This window comes from Vipera berus (assembly GCF_964194415.1).
Source record: "Vipera berus genome assembly, chromosome: 7".
Classification (NCBI taxonomy): Eukaryota; Metazoa; Chordata; class Lepidosauria; order Squamata; family Viperidae; genus Vipera; species Vipera berus.
This window is the reverse complement of record NC_138209.1, coordinates 28639535-28656180: the sequence shown is the minus strand read 5'-3', so window position 1 is coordinate 28656180 and position 16646 is coordinate 28639535. Positions and strand designations below refer to the sequence as shown.

Genomic DNA, 16646 nt, shown 5'->3' with positions numbered 1-16646 from the left:
GCCTGTTACTCGTCCCAGCTTCTGCCAACCTAGCAGTTTGAAAGCACGTAAAAATGCAAGTAGAAAAATAGGGACCACTACGGTGGGAAGGTAACAGCGTTCCGTGTGCCTTTGGCGTCTAGTCATGCCGGCCACATGGCCACGAAGACGTCCTCGGACAAACGCTGGCTCTTCGGCTTTGAAACAGAGATGAGCACCGGCCCCTAGAGTCGGAAACGACTACACGCATGTGCGGGGGAACCTTTACCTTTACCTTACCCGAGAGGAACCCTTGGAATCAAGGCTCATAGAAATAAAATTAATAGCATGTTAAAATTCCCACCATCCAAGGGCTAGCAATATGAAGCACGCAAAGTTCAAAAATGATACTTTTTTTTGCAATTGTGATAGTTTGCAGAACATCTAGCAATGTCTCAGTGAACCGTATATTTCCACAGAAATTCAGTTGAGAAAGGCTGATCTAGATAATATGTTGCTCTGTTACTTTTATAAAATAGTGAAACAAAGAAACAAACTGGACTTCCGGTACTGAGACTTCATTCCTAGCTCCAATAATCTTCTAATTATTTAAATACTTTATTAACAACTAAGAGGGCACAGCCTTTGGAGGTTCAGCTATATTAGGCTTTAAGTAAGTAGAAGGAAAAAATTACCTATGTAATGCAAAATTTGATTAAAACAAAATTCGTCTCAATCCAGTGCAATTAATATATAACAGATTTCCAGTGTCAGATTAATTTGACTGCACCAGAAACTCTTAAAGTAAGATTTAGGGATCTTTAATTTTCATAGACAGAAGCTAAGGAACTATTAAATATATTCTGCAAGTAATTTACTTTGTTTGCTTTTTTCTCTCCACTCTTGGGGCAGAAAAAGTAGTTTAATAGCCTAAAAACAATTTCAAGTGTAATTTGCAATATGACACGTGTTGCTGCTCTTCCATTAAAAAAAAAAGAATAAACAATTTCATCAAGGTAGCTCACTTCCTTTACATGAGCTTCAGCAATGTTTTTGAACTTGAATCTTTGCTTTTATGGTACAAGCTATGTTTCTATTACAAAAAGGAATGAGCCCACAGCAGTGAAATAAATGGCACTTACAATGATTGCTGTGAGGTATAAAAAAAGGCTTCTTCCAAAATTAGTAATTATAACTGTAATGAATATGTAATAGTAGATAGGTAGAAGGATTCTACTTTTTCTTTAAGTTATGTATTAGTGATCTGTCAAAGCCAATTAAATGTTGAAGCTTTGGAAACACACACAATGACAGATGCAAATTAAAGATAAGGACAAGAAAAACACATGTGAGAAAGATGTTTCCATATGCTTATTTTCCAGTATTTGTATTCCTTCAAGGTTTGGATTTCTATATGTATAACATTTTAACAGAGCTTTATTTTATATACTTCCTCAGAAAAACAAGTATTTATTGGAAAACTTACTCATTAAAGACCAAGTCAGGAGCAAAATAAAGAAACTGGCTGTTTGTATGTCTGTATGATCTCCAGCTCAAGGCAAATGACGATAAACACATCCAAGAATACTGTATTAAAGTAATTTGGTCCTCAAGAGGCAAGTTTCTAAATCCTGAAGACAGAAAGAAAGTAAGAATTAGTAAATCTTTAGTAGCAAAAGAACTTCTTATCCTTAACATCCAGATATACAAACACTTGTACACTTAGGAACCACGAATTCTAATTTTAAAACTTTACCTTATTGATGTGAAAAACATTTCCTGCATGAAGCCTCCTATGCATGGAACAATTATTTTGCAGTGATCTGTGTCTGGACTGAAAACCTGTGTTTCAGGCCAACCAATTTGGGGGAAGGATCAGAAATAAGCCAGCCAGATGGGTGATAGAACACAAATAAGGAGAGGTCAGAAAGGGAAAGCACTGGGAAGATATGGGGAGAACAGACTGCTCAGTTGGATACGTGGTGCTGGAACCCTGTCATAACCATTGTTGATGCCCTTGGCTTTATCTGCAACATTTAAAATCCATCCTCTTTTGATCTTCTCAGTGTCTTCCTTTCCATACCTCCCTTAAGCTATCAGCAATGTTCTTGGAATAAGAAAAAGAAAATGCGAGAAAGATAGGTGGTCTGCATCTGACTGGAAATTCCATAACTGAAGCCAAAAATATTGTTGGCAACATGTGGAGGATAAGGGGAGGGAGGGCAAGGAAGGCGCTGGGGAAGATCACCTGGCAGGCTGGTGGATTGGCCATTTGGAGGGAAGAAAGTGGAAAGGTGTAGTAGCCTTGCTCTACTCTGCTGCGTAAGACCTCTCTGAATTTGTTCCAGCTAAAATCTGTAACAACCAAAATACTCTGAGTTTTAGTTCTGCTCACTTCAGCTGGCTCATATGGATTTTGCAGAATTTAGAAAATGTAATGAATTCAATATTTTTTTTTGGAAAAAAGCCCCTGCCATATTTTTTATTTCATACGCACTGCTACTTCACATTCTAAAACTAGGTGTGGAAGGTAGCTTATAGTTTCTTAGTGGCAAGGTCACCATATCAGATTAGTACACGGATTTCACAGATTTCCTGGCAAACGCTGGCCTCTAAAACAGATCCCTGGTTAGTAATATTATGATCTATATTTCAGGAGAAGGTCTGAAAAGTGGTGGTTATGCTCAAACACACCTGAAAATATAAGATTTATTCCAAAAAGTTCTGTTCACACTGCTATATTTTCATGTGTTCTAAGCAAATATTTCTAACTTTAACAACAACAACAACAACAAATACATCTATATTATGCAGCATAAACTAATGTATCTTTGGTAAATATTTTCATTTTATTTTATCCAGATATTTTTATTGCCTATTCTGAGAATTTGAAGCCCCAACCCACATGAAAGAAAACAGTACAAATGTTTTCTAATGACAAGTGATGAATTATTCTTCATACAAAAGAAGTTCTAATACATTCTTTTGAGCAAAGCATACCTTAAACTCAGAATATCTACACTGAAAGTCAACGTTTCATTACCTGGGAGGATCTTTGCCCATTTTACCACCTGAATCATCTGCTTGCCAGCGAGACGATTTAAAGTGGAGAGCAGGTGTTCAGCTGTGTCTGGTTTTGAGCTATCATATCCAGCATATACAATTTCAGGTTCAATATTTTCTAGAACCATAGCAGGTGAGGGAGTAAGTGCTGGTGAAACCGCAGATAAATGAGGAACAAGTGCTGTGTTCACAGAAGGTTCTTTTGCTGGAGCAATATACGTAATCCCTTCTTCTGGACTTTGTGGCTGCTGCTGCTGCTGCTGCTGCTGCTGTGGTGGCTCTTCATGGATTCCTTTTAACTTGCCCAACTTTTTCGACTTCCGGGCTGTAGCAAAGATGAGTCATAAAATGGGGTAAGAATGTAGTTGTATCATACAATACCAGAAACTATCCATCTTTTGTTTTTACTATGTAAAACACACAAATATCCCGGGGGGGAAAAACAGGCCAATAACTGAAATAACAGAAAACAGCAAGGTGAGTATTTAGAAATATATTCTGAAGCAGGAAATTGCGTAGAGATGAAAGCAAATTATAATGCTATTTCCCAAATACATCTTACTATGTATCTCATATGGATTCAGCAAAGCATGATTATTCTCTTAAATGCACGCCACATCATAAGCCATTTAAGTTTCCCTTTATTAACTGAATCACTTATTTTCTCACTCTTTTGTTTTGCAGTATTCTCAGCTAAGTTTTTTCTCGACTGGTTTTGAAATTGCACTTTATGATTCCTTTAAAATAATTAACAGAAATATTGTTAAGTGCAGCAACTCAAGTAACAGCTATCAAAATTATACTTTAAATAAGTAATCTTTATTATCTTCTAATATCATTAGTAACCTGGGTCACAAACTAAGAACTTCCAATAATTTTTTCCTTTAAACAAAATTGCATATATTCTGCAAATATTACTGTGGAAACAAACCAACTACATAACTTTTATTTTCCTGAATGGCAAATAAGTCTGCATTATGGATTATTTTATCTAAACTCAATTACAAAACTCTAGAAACACAGATATAAATATGCTTTTTGTTATTGTTATAAATTATTTTTTTAATAAAAATAAGTATTTTTATAATTCCTTATCTACATTCCATTCTTTATGGTATAAACTCCATAAACATGAGTTTATATTAATTTTATTTAAATACATCAGATGCCATATAATTTTTTTTTAAAAGAAACAGTGGCAACTGATGTATTTATATATTCATTATCTTCAGAGTTCTCATTTAAAGTGGGTTTTGTCCAGCTGTAATATACCTTGGCCTATACATCAGGGGTCCCGAACCCCTAAGCTGTAGACCCATACCAGTCTGTGACTTGTCAAGAACCAAGCTGCTTGTTTGCTGCAGGCAAACAAGCAAAGTTTCATCTTCACGTGCCCAGGATCTAGCTTGTGAATAAAACCATCCTCCCCTGCTCTGAGTCCACAAAACCGGTACCTGAAAGGTTGGGGACTGCTGCTATAAGTACGTCACGTCAATATTTTTAAATCAAGCAACATCTAAGCAGAGATTATGCACTGCATGTTAGCTGTAATCTTTAATGGTGAATTAACAAAGGAATTAGATTTAATACAGATAAATCGTGGAGCTATGTGCTTATTATTGCATTGCTTATTTTATAGATTCCAACATGAAACCTACAATAATATTCGTAGAATAAATATAGAATATAGAATTGTCTTCCACTTCTTTCTAACCTATATGGTCCTGAACCTTCTTTTGCCAATTGGGCCTGCAATACTTGCTGATGTTATCAATCCATGTTGCTTTAGGTCTCTTCCATAGATGCTTTTTATCAAGTGGGATCCATTCTATGACTACTTTGGTCCACCTGCCATCAATTCTTCTTGCTATGTGACCAGCCCATTTCCATTCAATTCTTTATACATGCATGCATGCATGCATACATACATGAATATTATATCTGAATACTCTCTCTCTATATGTGTGTGAATATGTATCTATATCCATATCCATTTCTATCTATATCTTGTGGGCGTATGTACACACATGATATAGATAGATATGGATATAGCTATAGATATGAATATATAAAGACATCAACTAAATACATCATGCAAAAGACATTGCCATTAAAACCAGGTATCAGAGTTGAAGTAAATAATGAAATCACACTTTATTGAAAATGGATAAAGATTAATTAATCCAAAGGAAACTCCCAATAAAAAATTGTTAATTTGTTCTGTAAGGAAGAGAAACAGAAGAGTACATTTAGTGAATCAGAATAATATCCACTAGCAAAGAAGATATTTGGTAGTAATGGAACTCAGAAACAGTTTGTTGACTTTTGCATAAGAAGCAGGTTCTAAGTATTTAAGGAAATAAAAATAGACTTCCAGAATAGGAACAAGACAGAAAGGATGCAATTATATCCTAATTGCCGGCATCAACTTCCCTCCGCCCTGTGCGCTCCCACAGAGAGGGCCTCCTCAGGGTGCCACCGATCAGAGAATGTCGATTGGTGGCCCCCAGGGGGAGGGCGTTCTCTGTGGGGGCCCCGGAGCTATGGAATCGGTTGCCGGTTGAGCTCCGGATGGCGCCCGACCTTCGCTCCTTCTGTCGCGATCTGAAAACATTCTTATTTGAACAAGCCGGCCTGGCCTGAAGGGGGATGGGTTGGGTTTTTATGTCATTTTAATATTTGTATGTATTGTTTTTAGCTGGGCATATGTTTAATTTTCTTTTAACTTTTGTATTTTTGTATTTTTTATTTATTTGCCCTGTTCACCGCCCTGAGTCCTTCGGGAGAAGGGTGGTATAAAATAAAATAATAATAATAATAATTATTATTATTATTATTATTATTATTATTATTATTATTATTATTATTATTATTATTATTATTATTATTATTAAAAAATAAAGAGAATAGTCACGGTAACTGCTTATTTACTTCTATGAGGAAATGGACCAAATGTATTCAAATCATATTTATTAGTTCATGAAGTACATTGACAACTAGGAGTGAAGAATAAGGATGTGACAGGACAACTTCCAAAACTTATCAAGCCTACTGACAGTTATCTTTTCCCATTAATACATACAGGAAGAAAAAACCAGCTAAAAGTGTATCACTACAATCTTTAAAAAACTTAAAAAGAATTAGAACATGACACTCATCTTTTCTTCCAATATATGGAAGAATACAGGAAAGTGAAAGAAAAAAGTACTGAAAATGACGAGCATTGCAAATGGTACTGAGCAGAGATTTGTTTTCTGGGATCATGGCTGAGTTATCCTGATGATGACTGGAGGATAAACTGTGTCAGTATATAATTAATGTAGTAAATAAAAAATAAACAACATGAAATCTGTGGAAAATTACAAATATAATAGGTATAATAGAATCTAAGAATAATTATTTTGATGACTGCAGTACAGCAATAGAAACATACTATTTGTTTGAAAAAGCCTGAAGCAATATTATAGAAAGAGAAAAGGATTTCTACTGTATGTTAAAAATATATTCAGAAAACCTGAAGAATGGATTTCACAATGTTGGATTAAAATAAATGGAACAAAATAAAAGCCATATTGTTGTTCATGTCTATTCTCATTTTCTACCCAAGGAGATGATACCAATAATGCTTTCCAAAAGGAAACTACAGATCTTTAAAAAGGCATTATGTTATTAGTGATGAGAAACACTGAATAACTCAAAATTTCCTAGAGGAAAAACTTCATCAAGAATGATCCTTCCAGCAAGTTCTCCACTCCAGTAGAGGAAGACACAAGAGGATCAGCTATCTGGACTTGATACAAACCATAAAGAAGATTTAGTAGAGGAAATGGAAGTAATAGGACTATGCAATGCTAAGATTTCGATTCAAAGAGAAACTAAAACATAATCACATCCTTAGAACTTAGAAAAGCAAATTTTAGTACATTTGGAGCCATGTTAAATAGGATCTCACAGCAGAAAAAATTAATGAGAAAAAGAATTCAGGATCAGTTGTATTCCTCAAGAGAGAACTAATAGTAAAACCACAATTCAATATCAGTGGGGGAAAAACAAATGGAGGAACAAAAAAGAATTCAAAGTGGCTACACAGAAATAAGATAAAGAGAGGAAATGAAAGGAAACTAAATCAGAAAGGAAGAATACAAGTTGGTAGAACAAAAGAGGTGCCTGTTAAAGGTTTCGTAATATAGTATATGATTTATTTAGAAAACAGTACATATAAAACATTTGACCAAATATCCCATCACATAAAGGTAAAGGTTCCCCCGCACATACGTGCTAGTCGTTTCCCACTTTGGCATGACTAGACGCCAAAGGCGCACGGAACGCTGTTACCTTCTCACTGTAGTGGTCCCTATTTTTCTACTTGCATTTTTACATGCTTTCGAACTGCTAAGTTGGCAGAAGCTGGGACGAGTAACAGGCACTCACTCTGTTACGTGGCACTCGGGATTCGACCCGCCAAACTGCCGACCTTCTGATCGACAAGCTCAGCATCCTAACCCACTGAGCCACCGTGTCCCTATCCCATCACATATTGATTAACAAGCTACTTAGCTGTGAACCACATAACATGACAATTAAGTGGATACATATTTTGCTCAAAAGCCCTTCTCCATGGATTCTCATCAAATTAAAAAAAAGTATCAAATGGAGTGGCCTAAAGATCAATACTGGATAATTTCATTAATGGCTTGGATGAAAAAGTGGAAAGAATGCTTTTCAAACTTTCAAATATTGAATGAAACAGAGTAGCAAGAAATAAAATTGATAGATTCAATAAATGGACTAAATATAAGAATGACAAGTTCAACATTCCTCACTGAGGAAATAAACATCAAATACTTTAAAAAAGATTTTTAAACAAAATGGCTACACAATTGTTTGTTACCATAACAGTTTGGCACAAATTGAGCCACTGATGTAACATGGCCACAACTGTATAATACAAAAATCTTGAGAAATAATTTATTTTCTCCTTATCAAAGTTTATTGGCACAATGAGTGGTAACAAGCACCATGTTCTTGAAAGATTCAGAGAAACTGGAAAGAGCAATCAGATGATAAGGGAACAGCAACTGATCTACGAAGAGGAATTGAAGAGACTGAGTATTTTCCCTCAGGAAAAGATAAGTGAAAGTAGATATGATAGCACTGTTCAAATACATGAAAGGGAGTTGCATAAAAGAAGATCAAGGCCTGTTTTACCTTGTTCCAGAATAGAGAGCACCGAAAAATGGATTTAAGTTCTTGGAAAAGAAGTTCTTGTTGAATGTTAGAAGAAAGTTCTTAATGGTAAGAACTGTTCAACAGTGTAAGCAATTACCCAGGGAAGTGATGGATTCTTCTTCAGTGGATGTGTTCAAGTAGAAGCTTTAATTTGGATGTCTGCACTTAGCAGTGAAGTACACTGTGTGCACAGTTATTAGGCAAGTGAGTAATTGCTAAGATATTGGGGAGTGATCACAGAACCATCAAATGTTTGTTGCAAATAGTCAACAGGGTTGCAAGAAACGTGTTGGGGAAAAATGATGCACATTAACTGTCAAAGATCTCAGAAGAATCAAATGTGAAGCTACCAGGAATTGATTATCCTCCACTGCTGTCATAAATTCCAGAACTGCAACCTACCTGGAGTGTCCAGAAGTACAAGGTGTTCAGTGCTCAGAAACACGGCCAAGGAAGGCTGAAACCCGACACAACTGAACAAGACACATAAGTCTAAAAGAGCCTTGGTGGAGCAGTGGGCTAATGCCTCCTTAAGTAACACCAGCTGCCTGCAATTAGTGCAGGTTCGCATCCCACCAGGCTCAAGGTTGACTCAGCCTTCCATCCTTCTGAGGTAGGTAAAATGAGGACCCAGATTGTTGGGGGCAATAAGCTGACTTTGTAATAATGCCGCTTGGTGTGTGTGTGAAAGCCGTAATAAGCAGGCATATGCATGGAATGAAGGCTACTGCTAAGCTTGTAAGCCGCCATGAGTCTTCGGAGAAGAGCGGGATATAAATGGAATCAAAAAAAAAGTCGAAATGGCAAGACTGGGCCAAGAAATATCTAAAGATAGATTTTTCAAAGGTTTTATGGATGTGATTGAAAGTAACTCGACAGACCAGATGGCTGGATCAGTAACAGGCACAGAGCTCCACTTCGACACCATCAAGGAGGTGGGATACTGGTATGGACTGTCATTATTAAAGTTGAGCTAGTTGGACCTTTTGGGGTTGAAGATGGATTCAAAATCAACTCCCAATCCTACTGCCAGCCTTTCTTACCTTGGCCATGTCTCTGAGCACTGAACACCTTGTACTTCTGGGCACTCCAGGTCGGTTGCAGTTCTGGAATATGACAGCACTGGAGGATAATGGGTTCCTGGTAGCGTCACTTTGGATTCTTCTCAAATCTTTGGCAGTTAATGTGCGACTTTTTTTCTCAACACGTTTCTTGCGACCCTGTTGACTATTTGCACCAAAACGTTTGATGGTTCTGTGACCATGCCGCAATATCTTAGCAATTTCAAGAGTGTTGCCTCCCTCTGAAAGACTTTTTACAATTTTTGACTGACCAGTCAGTTAAATCTCTTTTTTGGCCCATTTTGCTTGAGGAAAAGAAGCTGCCTAATAATTATGCACCCCTATTGCATATTGATATTGATCTCCTTAGGCCATACCCTTCCTTATTACACAAATACACATCACCTGATATGCTTATATCCACTAAACATTCAGGTTTATACAGCTTGGAGATGGACAATATGCATGAAAATGTTGATATGGTCAAAATACTCACTTGCCTAAGAATTGTGCATACAGTGTAGACTCAGTGGCCTAAATGGCCCCTTCTAACTTTATGATTCTAAGATATATTCTTTTCATTATTATGATTCAGGGCACAATCAGCCAGATGTTTAGATTGGATCTGGCATTTTTATTCACCTATAGATTCCTTTCCAAGGACTGGGATAGGGAGATGCTGCTGTTAAAGGTATTTTTTATAATTATTAGTTATTTACTAACATAACTTAAGTTTATCAGAAAAATTAACATGAACTTTTACTATAGTTTAGTTTAGTTTTAGTTTTATTAAATTTTTATACCGCCCTTCTCCCGAGGGACTCAGGGCGGTGAACAGGGCATATAATAAAAATACAAAACTACAAAAGTTAAAATAGAATTAAATTAATGCCCAAGATAAAACTATAAAATATACAAATATTTAAAACCCAAATTAACTCCCCATCAGGCCAGGCCAGCTTGTTCAAACAGGTGGGTCTTTAACCCGCGTCGGAAGGAGCGGAGATCCGGTGCCATCCGGAGCTCCACCGGCAGTTGATTCCACAAAGCCGGGGCGCCCACAGAGAAGGCCCTCCCCCTGGGGGCCACCAGCCGGCATTCTCTGACTGGAGGCACCCTGAGGAGGCCCTCTCTGTGGGAACGCACAGGGCGGAGGGGAGTTGACGCCGGCAGCAGGTGGTCCCCGAGGTATTCCGGACCCATGCCATGTAGGGACTTAAAAACCATCACTAAGACCTTGAACCTCACCCGGAAGACAACTGGTAACCAATGTAGCTCGCGGAGCAAAGGTGTAACATGGGAGTACCGGGAAACTCCCAAGACAACTCTCGCGGCCGCATTCTGTACCAGTTGGAGCCTCCGAGTGGTCTTCAAGGGAAGCCCCATGTAGAGAGCATTACAGTAGTCAAGGCGAGAGGTCACGAGCGCATGAGTGACCGTACACAGGGCATCCCGGTCCAGATAGGGCCGCAACTGGCGCACCAGGCGAACCTGGGCGAAAGCCCCCCTAGTCACAGCTGCTACATGATCTTCCAAAGTAAGTCGTGAATCTAGGAGGACTCCCAAGTTGCGAGCCCTATCCACGGGGGGTAACAGCTCACCCCCCATAGAAAGAGATGTAACATTTTGAATGTCCCGGGATGCCGGAATGTACAGCCACTCAGTCTTGTCCGGGTTGAGTTGAAGTCTGTTCCTCCCCATCCAGACCCGAACCGCCTCCAGGCAACGGGACATCACAGCGAGGGCATCACTGGGGTGGTTTGGGGTAGAAATAAAAAGTTGGGTATCATCAGCATATTGATGATACCCAACTCCAAAACCACGAATGATCTCACCCAGCGGTTTCATGTAGATGTTGAACAGGAGAGGCGAGAGAACCGACCCCTGAGGAACTCCACAAACGAGAGACCTAGGGGTCGATCTCTGCCCCCCTGCCAACACCGACTGCGAACGTCCCAGGAGATAGGAGGAGAACCACCGAAGAACTGTGCCTCCCACTCCCAATCCCCTGAGACGCCGCAGCAGGATACCATGGTCGATGGTATCGAAAGCCGCTGAGAGGTCTAATAGGACTAGGACAGAGGAACATCCCCTATCCCGAGCCCTCCAGAGATCATTCACCAGAGCGACCAATGCCGTCTCCGTGCTGTACCCGGGCCTGAAACCCGATTGGTACGGATCCAGATAATCCGCTTCATCCAGGACCAGAGGAAGCTGATGCGCCACCACACTCTCAACAACCTTCGCAAGAAAGCGAAGGTTGGAGACTGGACGAAAGTTGTTCAACACAGCTGGGTCCAAGGCAGGCTTCTTGAGGAGGGGTCTCACCACCGCCTCCTTCAAGACGGTGGGGAAATTACCCTCACTCAAAGAAGCAGATATCACCGCCTGGAACCAGCCTCGTGTCCTCTCCCTAGCTGCATAAACCAGCCAGGAAGGGCACGGGTCCAATAAACATGTGGTGGAGCTCAGCCTCCCCATAATCCTGTCCACTTCATCAGGGGTCACAGAATCAAACTCCTCCCAGATAACATTGACAAGACCGCCCGTGTCCTGATCGTCAGACTCTGCCCAGCTGGAGTCCAAACCGGTCCGAATCCGAGCGATTTTATCCGACAGATGCTGACCAAACTCCTCGGCACGACCCTGTAAGGGATCCCCCCTCACCTCCTGATTAAGAAGTGAGCGAGTCACCCTAAACAGGGCGGCCGGGCGATTATCTGCGGACGCGATGAGGGTGGAGAAGTAATTACACCTCGCCACCCTCATCGCAGCGAGATAAGACCTAATATAGGTTCTTAACCGCAATCGGTCGGATTCGGATCGGCTGGACCTCCAGCAGCTCTCTAGGCCCCGTTTCCGACGCTTCATCTCCCGGAGCTCCGCGGAGAACCATGGAGCTCGTTGGGATCTGCACCGGGTCAGGGGCCGCAAGGGTACAACTCGGTCCAGTGCCTCAGTGGCTGCCCTTTCCCAGGCTTCCACTAAGGCATCCGCCGAGTTGTGAGCGACGGAAGCAGGTGGGGATCCCAGCGCTGCCTGGAACCCATCGGGGTCCATTAAGCGCCTGGGGCGGTACCATCTAATTGGTTCCGTATCCCCACGGCGGGGGGTGGTAAAACGGAAGACCAGCCGCAGGAGGTGATGATCCGTCCATGACAGGGGCATGATAAATGGAGAGCCCCCACCAAGATCATCCAACCATCGTCCAGATAAAAAAACTAGGTCCAGGGTGTGGCCTCCCTCATGAGTTGGTTCAGAAATTACCTGCGTCAGGTCCATGGCCGTCATGGAAGCCATGAACTCCCGAGCCAACTCAGATGACCCTCCCAGGGATGGTAGATTGAAGTCACCCAAAACTAAAAGTTTGGGGAACTCAATCACCAAACCGGAGAGGACATCGAGTAGCTCAGGCAGGGCTGCCGCTGTGTGACTAGGCGAAACGTACACCAGCAGCAAGCCCAACTGCGCCCCCGAACCAAACCTCAAAAAGAGAGACTCACACCCGACTATCTGAGGGACGGTGGTCTCCCGCGGACATAAGGTCTCCCTGATAACTACCGCCACTCCCCCGCCCCTACCTTGAGCCCGAGGCCGGTGTAACGCTCGGAAACCTGGTGGGCAAAGATCAACCAAAGGGACCCCACCCTCTGGGCCCAACCAGGTTTCGGTAATACAAGCCAGGTCCGCATGCTCACCCTCCACCAAATCCCGCACAAGGGGAGCCTTATTAACCACGGACCTGGCATTCAGGTACACCAGCCGGAGCTCAGGAGGCTGCGCATCCTCGCTCCCGGCACCTCGGGGAAGAAACAGAGGGTCGGAGCGCCTCACCGCTTGTAAACAGCGGGGACGGCCCTCCCGGTAACGATACGGCCCTCTGTCCATACGCCTGCTGCCATACCCCAGTGTCGTGGGAATCGGTAATCCCACGACCCGCTCCTGAGCCCCAGATGTAACCACACCCCGCTCCCCCCGAACGCAGTCAGACCCAGGCCTGGCCTGCACCATGGTTGTATGGCCACCCCCCATAGTCAAACAACCATTACCCCCCACCCCTCTCCCTAACCCCCTAAAAAATTTAACTAAAAAAGTAACCAGGGGCCTCCTATTAAATTTGGATCGAGAGCCCCTGACCTTACCCGGCCATCTCTCAGGGTCCCAATAATTGGGCCCTTCATTGAGACTGGGAGTGGCAAAAAAGGCGGGACGCACCCAGGAGAGGGGGGCACCCCTGAGGGCGAGCAAGTCCGTGCTGGAGTATCTATACATAAGTCCAACAAGTCCAGATAAGGCAGTCCCATAATAGAAAAGTCCAGTAGGAGGTTCTAAAGGAAGGAAGTGAAACATTCGGGCCATCGACCAACCTACTGCCACCCGGTTGGATGCTCCCGGGGGCAGACCCCAACCCGTCCTCCCACGACAGGTCGAGAGTCTGAACCAGGGGGATGGTCCAGAATGTACACCCTGGGTGGGGCATAACCCATAGAGCTCCCACCTCTATGGGAGTGCCGATGTGAAAACAGGCCGCTCTCCCACTGCGGCTTGCACCCAGGTCCGTCCCAGTCCAAAGGGGAATAGGGAGGCAGATGGAGAGTTAGTAATTGGCAGTCCACCGGAGCTGCTACGGCCATCGCAGACCAGATGGAAAAGCACCGACCACCGCCATATCGCTGCCGATGGAACGGGCCAGCAAGCCCCGAAAATGCCGTCGTCGCCATCACCGTCGAAGGCCGGAACAAGGCAAACGAAGCAGCAGCACCGCCGCCGTCGCCGCGGTCGTCCTCTCCACTGCCCAAGGCAGCCCGAGGACGCCGTCACCGTCGCCACCTCCGCCGCCGGCAGCGGCGCGAAAAACAATACCAGGGACATCCCTGTCACCAAGCTGACCAGCGGTCGTCCCCTCCGCCGTCAAAACGGCCCGAAGACGCCGCAGCCGCCGAAAGCGGCCCGAGGCAGGTCCAACAGAGAGATCCCCGCCGCCGCCGCCGCTAACATCGCCGCCAACACAGAAGCGCCAAAATAGAGGCGCCAATCAGCTGGAGCTCCGAGGCCACCGCCGATCAGCTGGAACTCCGAGGCCGCCGCTGACATCGCCGCCAACACGGAAGCGCCAAAATGGAGGCGCCGATCAGCTGGGACTCCGAGGCCGCCGCCGATCAGCTGGAACCTCAGAGACGCCGCCGAAAACCGCCGAGAGCCGGCCAGAAGCAACAGCGCTGCTGCCCGAAACAGCAGAGAACGCCGTCACCACCAGCTACAACCCGTCAGGAGCAGCCCGAGGCAGCCCGGAGACGTCGAGGCGAAGCAGCGAAGCAGCCCGGAGACGCCGAGGCTGTAGAAACCGGCAGGCCGAGACCAAACACAGCAAACACAGCGGCAGCACGAACGAAGCAGATGGAAACAGCGGGTGAAGCAGCAGACGGAGCAGATGGAAACAGCCACTCACAGACGGGAGAAAACGAACAGCAAGCTACCTCATTCTTTGCCTCTAAAATTAATAGTCCAAATCCCCTACCCAGGGGCTCAAAAGGACCCCTGGGGGGCTCCCAAGGGACGCCCAACAACTGGAGCTCGCGGAGCTCAGCCCAACACGTCCGCCATCTATACAGTATGTGAGCCTCTTTTCATACTGTATAAGCTCTTTTTATTTAATGAAAAATATAAATGTAGATCTTTGTATGCATCATTATCCATTCACTCTGGAATAATATAATATAATTATAATTCAATTAATCTATATGATGAAATCAGATGATTAATCAGACTCATATTCATATGAAATGTATAAATAATGGCTAAATGTAAACTATATTTATATATTAGCATACTGTGTCAATATGTCTAGAAATACACTTTTAAATTATTTAAGCAAGCTTTCTGAATTTTAAAATCATACCCCAAGTTCAGCAAAACAAACAGATCTTTTATTACATCCATTTTCACCCCACTTTCATTTTCCAGCACTGTTCTCTAGCTAGCTTATGCATTGTCAGCCAACTCTCCTGCTAACTTTGTTCAAACAATTTTGTCTCAACCAGAGCCAAGAATGGTCCATTCTCTTTTCAACTTGCTCTCTTGTTGCTTCCACACCCAACTGTTCCCTTTGGCTGAACTTTACAAGTCCTAGAAACCAATCCCTATTTTTCATTCTAGCCTCAAGATTCTCTTGCTCCACTCCTTGATTCCACCTCTGTTACTGAAGAGTAACTTTTATTTTTTATTTTTCTACTCTACAATAATAATGATTCTTCTATCCATTTAAGCCAGCTATAGTTTAAGTCTATTACAGCTTCTCATGTCTGAGTGATATATAATAAAGTACACTTTATAAGAAATGCAGACAAAGTATTTTTTTACTTTAAAGAAACTTTTACAATAAGTAACTACTTACACTGTAATTATCATTTCTGAGCTGCAAAAATATAGATAACAATTACAGTTGAATTACAAGCTGAGGAGGAAGTAGTATAGATTTGGGGAAAAATCGGCTACTCTATGGGACAAAATGAAAAGAAAAAAAGATATCTAAATTGCCAGAGAAATGAAGAGATGCCTGTCTGTTTCTGCGATGTGCTACACTGAAATATCAGAGCACAAGAATAGAAAAATAGAACTTTTTGAAGAGACGCATGAAATCAGTGTGTGTTATTTTACGTAATTCAGTTATAGTCTATATTTACATAAATTTGGGTAGCTGCTTTTCATGGCAATGTAGGAGGAGAACCATGTCATACTCGGTGCCAAAAGTCAGAAGTCAAATAGGATCTTTTCTGGCTAGCAAATTTTATTAAAAGATATAAGCTTTCATGAGCTGTTACTAAACTCAGCCACAGCTTATCAAATGTTAGGCCTTTTAATAAAATGTGTTAGAAAGGTGCTGCAAGAATCCTCTTTAATCTTCATGGATATTTGTCTGAAGCAGCTAAGGAAAGATGTATGAGGACATCATCCATCTCTCAAAGTTGAATTGCTAAGATGCCTGCTAAGGTGCCTTTTGTATACAATACACTCATGGACACATGGAAGGGACAAATCTTTCATTGCAATGCTACAGTGTAACTTTCATCAATCTGATGAAGCTTCCAGATTTAATTGCTGCTTTCATTTTAATCAACAGCATACATTTTTTTCCCTTCTTCCCTTTTCTGAAGGATGCCTTATACAAATGGCCCAAACAGAAGAGATGCAGAAAGAAGGACATTCTGCACTTGAAAATCTCCAATTTCATACCGTTTTTAATGGACAAAACCTTAATTATCCAGTTCACTTTTAAAAAGATATGTGACCAAAAATTATGCTACTTATTTAACATGATAAATATAAAATGCTAGT

General features: G+C 42.2%; 1 protein-coding gene across 4 annotated transcripts in view; it reads right to left on the bottom strand.

Annotated features, from left to right (window-relative positions):
* The window catches only part of NR3C2 (nuclear receptor subfamily 3 group C member 2), a 168717-nt gene that overhangs the window by 30971 nt on the left and 121100 nt on the right, over window positions 1–16646 (bottom strand). For all 4 annotated transcript variants that reach the window (XM_081332597.1, XM_081332596.1, XM_081332595.1 and 1 more), the window contains 2 exons: window positions 3002–3346; window positions 1445–1589 (listed from right to left, as the gene is read on the bottom strand). In XM_081332597.1, coding sequence (XP_081188723.1) covers window positions 1445–1589; window positions 3002–3346 — 490 coding nt within the window. The remainder of the gene's footprint in view (window positions 1–1444; window positions 1590–3001; window positions 3347–16646) is intronic.